The 7,873-nt window shown below is 40.1% G+C and overlaps 1 protein-coding gene across 1 annotated transcript; it reads left to right on the forward strand.

Annotated features, from left to right (window-relative positions):
- Window positions 1–5,797: 5,797 nt before the first annotated feature.
- Window positions 5,798–6,484, forward strand: LOC144477799 (histone-lysine N-methyltransferase SETMAR-like). Its single transcript, XM_078195540.1, has one exon. It carries the CDS (start codon window positions 5,798–5,800, stop codon window positions 6,482–6,484), a length of 687 nt encoding a protein of 228 aa, XP_078051666.1.
- Window positions 6,485–7,873: the final 1,389 nt, after the last annotated feature.

Consider the following 7,873-nt stretch of genomic DNA (forward strand, 5'->3'; position numbering starts at 1 on the left):
GGATTTTGCCCCCCATCAATTTAGTCGCGGATGAAAGGAAGAGAGTTTTTTAAAGATTCAATGAACTAGATAAGACAGACCCAAAATACCAGCAGAAGAAAAAGGGAATCAAAAAGGCAAACTAGACGGATCAACTCAGCAAGGGGTAGATACACTTACCATCTTATACCGAAAGTCACATAGTGGATGGATTCGACTACCACACGACTCAAGTCCTTACAGGACATGACAAGACAGGACCATCCTATCAACATGTGCTATATGTGTAAGATGGCTGAGGACTCAGTGGAGCACACCCTCTTTGGATACCCCAACACTGAACAAGATAGAAATCGTGTATACAATGACACCGGGCCCTTCGTCATGAGTCAACTCCTGGTCAAACTAAGAGGCGAAAAATCTAGGCAAATTGTCAAGGAATTTATCAGCGAAACTCTAAAGAAGAAAGAGAAATAACTAAATAAAATGCAAAAGAGAAACTGTAGAACCAAAACCTCTAATAGAGGAAGAAAAAGAAAAAGATAGTAGGGAAATAGGCTAGCCGTGGCCTTGGTTAAGCGGCTTAGGACTCGATAGAGTCACTCACCCTCCCTTGCAGTGATACCGAAAGGGGGGTCCGGGAGGGTGAGATAAGGGCAGAGGCCCGAGGAGGGATTTAGTGGGTAACACCCTTGTGGAGAGTCATCCACTACCGGCCACATCTGTTCGGCGTACGCCATCCAGTGTAATGCATTCCCTTCCTCATAAAGAAAAAAAAAAGTAATGAACATAAAGATAATAATAACAGAATGTTATTGGAACCTAGAAGGAGTGATAGGATTAAAAAGAAGCCCCATATTTAGTATACTGAAGAGGATATAACCAATAGATTGCTAATGTATGTACAATCATTAGTATGTTATATCATATCAGGATATTAGTAGTAGAAATGACAGGGATGAATAGGAACGAGCAATTAGAGATGAAATTGATTCTCTGTTGATGAATAAGACGTGGACGTCGGTGCCAAAACCTAAAGATAAAAATATTGTAGATTGTAAATGAGTGTTTACCCAATTGGTAAAGCTCGTCAGGTTCCAAAAGGATTTAGCCAAAACTATTTAATAGATTATATTGAAACTTTTGCCCCGGTTGGAAGAATCTCAAGTTTCAGATTTATAATGGCCTATGCGAATCAATTTAATTTATTAATTCATCATATGTATGTTAAAATTGTATTCATAAATAAAAAGTTAAAAGAGGAGATTTATATGGAGGTATCATCGACTGAGACTGAATATACGGCTTTATTGGAAGCTGTTAAAGAAACACTATGGATAAAGGCTTTAGCAATCAGTATAAAAATGAATATATCAGAACCCATTGTAGTTTATGAAGATAACAATGGTTGCATTAGTATAGCAAATAATCCGACAAGTCATAAACGACCAAAACATATTGGTATTAAATATCATCTTACCAGAGAACGGATAGAAAACAATGTTACAATATTGAAATATATTCCTACAGGTGAGCAAGTGGCGGTTGTGCTAACTAAATCACTTACAGGACAGAAATTTCTGAAGATGAGAATTGAAATGAGTTTAGAATAATATATATACATATATTTTCGATTCTTTTGTTGGTTTGTCTGATTACTTGTTTAATAATTATAATGTGTAAATGGTCTTGTCAGGTTTTCCTAGGCTTCCCTTGACCCGGAAGTCAGTCTCCCCCCGTCACACAAAACTTGTCTCCAATCCTCGGCTGTCGGCCGACGGCCGCCATCACAGAATTCCCCTGCCATCCAACAACCGCCATTCAGCCCGCCAAAGACACCTACTCGTCCTCCATCTTCCAGCTATTCGTAGTCTGTCTCCAGCCAACCACCAAGAGCGAGAGCTCCCCCTCCATCTAGTAACCAACTAGTAACCAACTAGTAACCAACTACATTGGTAGACACGCCCTCCAATAAAGCCGCATCTTCAAGCCCCGATTCATCGACGGACTCCGACGATGATGAAAATCTTTTCAAATACTTCGACACATTCCAGCTTCGACCAAACGAACATTCATACACACGCGACTGCCTGGTCACGGGGAACGACAATCTCGTAGCCTTAACATAGCAAAGTTTCGTCGCCGGAGACGAGGTTTACCTGCTTAACACGTTGACGCCGACGTGCATCACCAGTGAGTCACACTTAAAAATTCGTTTAGACGCCGCTGATCATAAAAAATATGGTTCGTTTAATAACCGGAAAAAATTTCCGTATAGTTGAAAATTTAATCTTTCTTTTATCCTTGGATATTATGTTGTATCTCACTTATATCCTATTACATCCCCTTATATCTGCCTTATATCCTTGGATACCATACTCCATCTCACTTATATCCACTTACATTTTCACATATGAGGGAGTATAAGTGAATATAAGTGAGATACATGCTATCCAAGGATGTAAGGTAGATAGAAGAGGATATGAGGGAATGTAAGTGGATATAAGTGTGCTACAGCATGATATCCAAGGATATAAGGTATCCAAGGATATAATTACTTTTATGCTTGATAAGCAATCTGAGCCAAATTTTTGGGTAATATCAAATCATTTGGCTTTTATGCTTAATCAGCAATCTGAGCCAAATTTAACTGAATTGGTGTTTTTCGTTGATAATATCTGTGAAATTTTTGAAATTAATAAGATATTCATGAAATTCTTATTTGATAATCGAACGCGGCTCAGAAGCAATACGCGACCGACTCTCCTGTCAGTGAGACGGTCTTCAGTCGGCCCTGCTCGCATGCGCAGCAGCACGAAAAATCGTCCGTGCGCAGCCAACTTTATTCGTTAATAACTCGTTAACAAAGTCGCGGATTGTATTTTGGCAAAGGAAAGGTTATTGGAAATGACCTCAGGACCCCCCCCCCCCCTCCATTTCCCGGAGTATGTATAATTTTGAAACACCCTGTATACTAAATTGGCTAATTGGAACACCAGACGCAGACGATGCCCAGTACTATTCAAATAGTATTAAAATGCTCGTAGACGATCATTTTATATCTATATTATCATTTAGGACGATCGTAGGCGGTTGTCCCGCCGAAAATGTGTACATTGCTATCCAAATCAATTCTCAATCTATCCAAGTTGCACGCCAGTTGCAATTCTCTTGATGTCATTTTGTGAAGGGCACAACCTAAACACTTTATTGAAATGATAGTAACTTATAATATTTACAAGAAATGAGGATATTTTTAGACAGCAGATGGACGCACCAATACAAAACTTCACTAAAATTCTTTAACCTAAACTTAGTACTTTCGATTTTCTATCCCTTTATGGCATGTAACACAGTAGTACTCGAAAAATGCAGGTATAACGAATATAATTTGAGTGATGTGTCGTTTATTTGTTTCGTCAAAAGTTTCACGCATCAATCGCAGGAGGTTGTGCTATCCAAAAATTAGACCGTGATTTTACCGGTTTGTCGAATATATCCCGCGTTCGGTTCCGCGAGTTTTCATATGGATGACGGATATATCCGTCGTTCAGCTCTGCGAGTTGCCATGGGGATGATGGATATATCCGTCGGTCGGAGCGAAAGGGTTAAATATCGCGTTAATTTTTTAAACGAATTCCTCGAAAGCGATACGAAGTTTTTATCGGAGTCAAAGTTTTTGCCTAAGCACGTTTGGAGTCACGACTCCCGGTCGAAAAAACTTCGTCCTGACGATCGCTGAAACTTGGCGACCTCGACAAAAACTATCGATAACAGAGCCGTTATCAAAATTGGGACAATAGACAAAGGACAAGGCAAATTTAACGGTCACCGTACTTACAACTTCCCGAATTATGCTGACGCACCGTGACGGTACCCGAAGCTACCCTTCGTAGTCACCTCCGCACATGGTGCATAGAACATTAGTGCTGTGCTCCGCTCGGCCTGCACTATTGCTGTGCTCGAGTTGCGAGTTTGTATGGCCGTTCAAAAGCAGTCAGGTGATAAGCGAACAGTCCGAATTCTACCCGTCCTGTACTTTTACAGTGCACGTGCAGAACGATCGGGTCGCTTTAACAACCATTCCCCAACTTGCTAGATAGTTGATTCCGATTTGGACAACTGTCTCGTAGTTCGGTTCGAAGTATGTACACGGCGTCCAGCGCGGATCAACGAATAGATGTGGTCCCGCTGTGACGACTCGCCGCCGAATGCTTTCCTTGCCTTTCCAAGGAGGCATCGGTGTTGTCAAATGGCCGGCTCACTCAGCACGGTTCAACGGCTGAGTGGACCCTCCTCTCGCTGGAGCACGCGTTTCGCGGCTGACCAGCTGAGATGGAGAACGAAATAGCTGATTGACAGCTTTATTAATTCTGCTGGTGGCTACGGCCAATATTTCTTATTTCAGAAATCCAACGCAACCCGGACCACGAGCGGCGCCCGGACTCTGCCGACCACGCCCGAGGAAGCGTCAGAGGAGGCTGCAGGCTGCGAATACCGCCCTGTAGCAACAGCTTCAATAAATCGCTTGGGTTGATTTAAAGCCACCAATAGTAGATTCTATTCAAGAACCCTAACACTCACCGATCCCTCTGTCCCGCACAATAGTTAGAGTCACGGTTCGCCGATCTCCTAACACAGGAAATTTCCCGCGTCACTTGGATTGTTTTTGTCACTCTTGTTCTCGCGTGTCCTAAATTGAATTATCTCCGATCTATTTTATATACGGAAACTAATTTTTCAAATTCTCATAATGGTATGATGTGTTTACGCCTTGATCTTCTTAAAAGACTTACGAATCACGTTGAAAGCGCAAAGACGAAAAAGATGCAAGAATCATGCTTTCTAAAACAGAAAAATAAACAGTTATGTTCATAAAACTCGATGAAAGTACTGACAAATAATAAACGATTTGCTGTCTAAGTATATATATTTTTTTACGTATATATTTTTAAGTATATATTAAGTATATATTACTATAATATTAAGTATATATATTTTTAGTATATATATTTTAGTATTTCAGCAGTTCATACAAGTTCTCGACTTGTTCCTTTTACCGAATCCTCATTATATCCGCGACACCGGCATCACGCGTCCTTCAACGGTTCAATCCGGGTCTTACAACCCCGGAAGGGTGAAAAAATTGGCACGCGTCGATACCCTAGTATTCGCATCGCAATTCAGAAACATTATTCCATTTGAATAGACGCATTTGATTCGTGTTCGGCCACGAGCAAAGCGTCGCATCTGTCGAACTACATATTCCGAAGACGTTTTTAAACCAGAAACTTATGATATCAGCTCTGCCGGCTGCTGTCGGACCTCAGCGATATGACAAGCAGCGGTCCACTCTAAGAGGGACACAAAGACGCTGTTTAGCCACGAAAAAATGGAAACTGCGATGGTGCGTAATAGATTCCGATAAATTTTATGCCGGATGGAAATTTTCAGAAACGTTCGTCAGTATCCTTCGTTGCTTTTCTACAGAATTCATACGCGGAAAGCATTTATCACACAGGGGGAATTTTAACCTCTACGCAATAAATCTGCGATGACCATCGATCAGAGAAAGTCAATCAACCTTTATCTCTGCGCCGAGCTTGTACAAAAACAAACTTCGTCGTAAGGTTTATTGTACGTACGAGAGTTGCCTTTTATGTTTCGGGATTTGGCAACCCTAGTGTTGCAATCTGGCAACTGACAGCTCTATCGTAAAGTTGGACATTTTTGAGGTTATACGTACTCAGAACGTTTTGGCATACGAGCGCTATTTGTGTTGTTTACAGTAACTTAAAAGATTCATCTCGGCCCAAAAATGGAATTAAATCGTGAACATTTTCGTGCGATTATTTTTTACAACTTTCGACGTGGATTAACTCAGCAACAGTGCATGGATGAACTTAATTCAATTTTTAGCGATGAAGCTCCATCAAGGACCAGTGTTTATCGATGGTATGGTGAATTCAATCGTGGTCGTAGTTCACTCCAAGACGAATTTCGTGAAGGTCGTCCAAAATCAGTTGTTGTTCCGAAAACCATTGATGCTGTGCGCGAACTGATATTGCAAGATCGTCATGTGACCTATCGTGAGATTGAGACAACCTTAGGCATTAGTGGGACCAGCATGCATTCAATATTGCATAAACATTTGACTGAAAAAATCAGGAAAACCAACCGCCGAAGACGGATCACTCTTCACCACGACAATGCGAGCTCTCACACATCGGCTCAAACAACTGCATTTTTGAGCACCCAAAACATCGATTTGATGAGTCATCCGCCGTATAGTCCTGACTTGGCACCGAATGACTTCTTTTTATTCCCGTACGTAAAAAACAAACTGAGAGGTCAACGTTTTTCGACACCTGAAGAAGCGGTTGCTGCATTCAGAATGCATGTTTTGGAGATACCTCAATCAGAATGGCAAAAGTGCTTCGAAAATTGGTTCAAACGCATGCAAAAGTGTATAGATCTTCATGGGGAATATTTTGAAAAACAATAAAGTGATTTTCGATGATTAATATTTGTTTTTGTTCTCTAATCCCGAAATATTAAAGGCAACCCTCGTATAACTCATGCATCGAACGTATTACTTGTCGTTGTCATAACCCCTAACCTTCGAAATCATTGGAATATTTATTACTTATTAGCCGTCATTCATTTTAAATCAATCGAGATAATAATCCGCGACGAGCGTAACGTATCGAGCAAGAGTAATTTATATCTCAACGAACTTGATACGCTTCTATCCCGGGTAGCTTTACATATTCATTTTTTTGTCTCTCTGTTACGTTTGTTTTCATCGCAATACAACACGATCCTGCCATCTAGCGTTAGGAGAGACGTCGATCGAAACATTATTATACAACGTAGCAGGGAAACCCTGTGCTACGTTACTTACTGCAGAAAATCACATCGATATACCAACAATCGAGAACGAGGGAGGGTGATAAATAATTCCAGAGCTCGCACTCAGTCGGTGTGAGTCGTAAGGGATGATGCGTCGAGAACGCTCTGCCCGACCACTAGCGGACATCTCGAACCTTAATCAAAATTATAGATTGAGATCCGTGCACCTGTTGTCAATAATTTCAGCAGACAGGAAACGAGGGTGCTCTGTCCCACGATAGCATAGACCAGAACCCATTTGATATTACCACAGGTGAGGTATGAAATTAGACCAACTCACAAAATATTTCTGTGTCACGTGTTTATGGAGATATAAGAGCAGACCAATAACCAATGCATTTTTTTGACAGAATATTTTGGGGTTTAAAGACTACGGCATCATCTTCACATCGCATTCGAATATTTATATTAGTCGTCTGTTATCAAATTCGTCTGTTAACTGTAATTTTAACTGAGTAATTTTGTATTACTGACATAAGAATAATAAAACAGTGCTTCTAAATTCGTTAAACGTTTTTGTTATTTTACATTCGCCTTGCTCAATGTTGTCATAAATGCATATAATGCACAGTCCACTTATATCTTAAGGTTACCGATAACTTATGAATTCAAATTCGTTACAAAGAGTCGGTCCTTTTGCATCGCTACTGAGAATCGAGTATTACTATACTTCATTCCCACTACAGTCGGTTAATAGGATTTATAAGTAACAAATTCATGCAACGCGTATGTTTGAATGATGACAATAGTGTTTGTGCAATCTTAGATAAATATGTAATTGATTCTATTGATTATATCGTTTAGAAAAATATATAGCAGAAATCTTATGAAATTCGATCTCATATATGATATCTTCGTTTATAAACAATCGAATTTCCGACAAATTGAAAGAGAAGGACAGGCAAGTAAAATTGAAATGTAAGTATGCAAACATTAATTTTGACAGATAGAAATAATAATACGATATTTATTATTAATTAGA

This window comes from Augochlora pura, unplaced genomic scaffold (genome assembly GCF_028453695.1).
Source record: "Augochlora pura isolate Apur16 unplaced genomic scaffold, APUR_v2.2.1 APUR_unplaced_39, whole genome shotgun sequence".
In the NCBI taxonomy this organism is placed as follows: domain Eukaryota; kingdom Metazoa; phylum Arthropoda; class Insecta; order Hymenoptera; family Halictidae; genus Augochlora; species Augochlora pura.

Bases quoted from the DNA above. Each gene is read 5' to 3' on its own strand.
- LOC144477799 (XM_078195540.1), top strand. From the start codon at position 5,798: ATGGAATTAAATCGTGAACATTTTCGTGCGATTATTTTTTACAACTTT.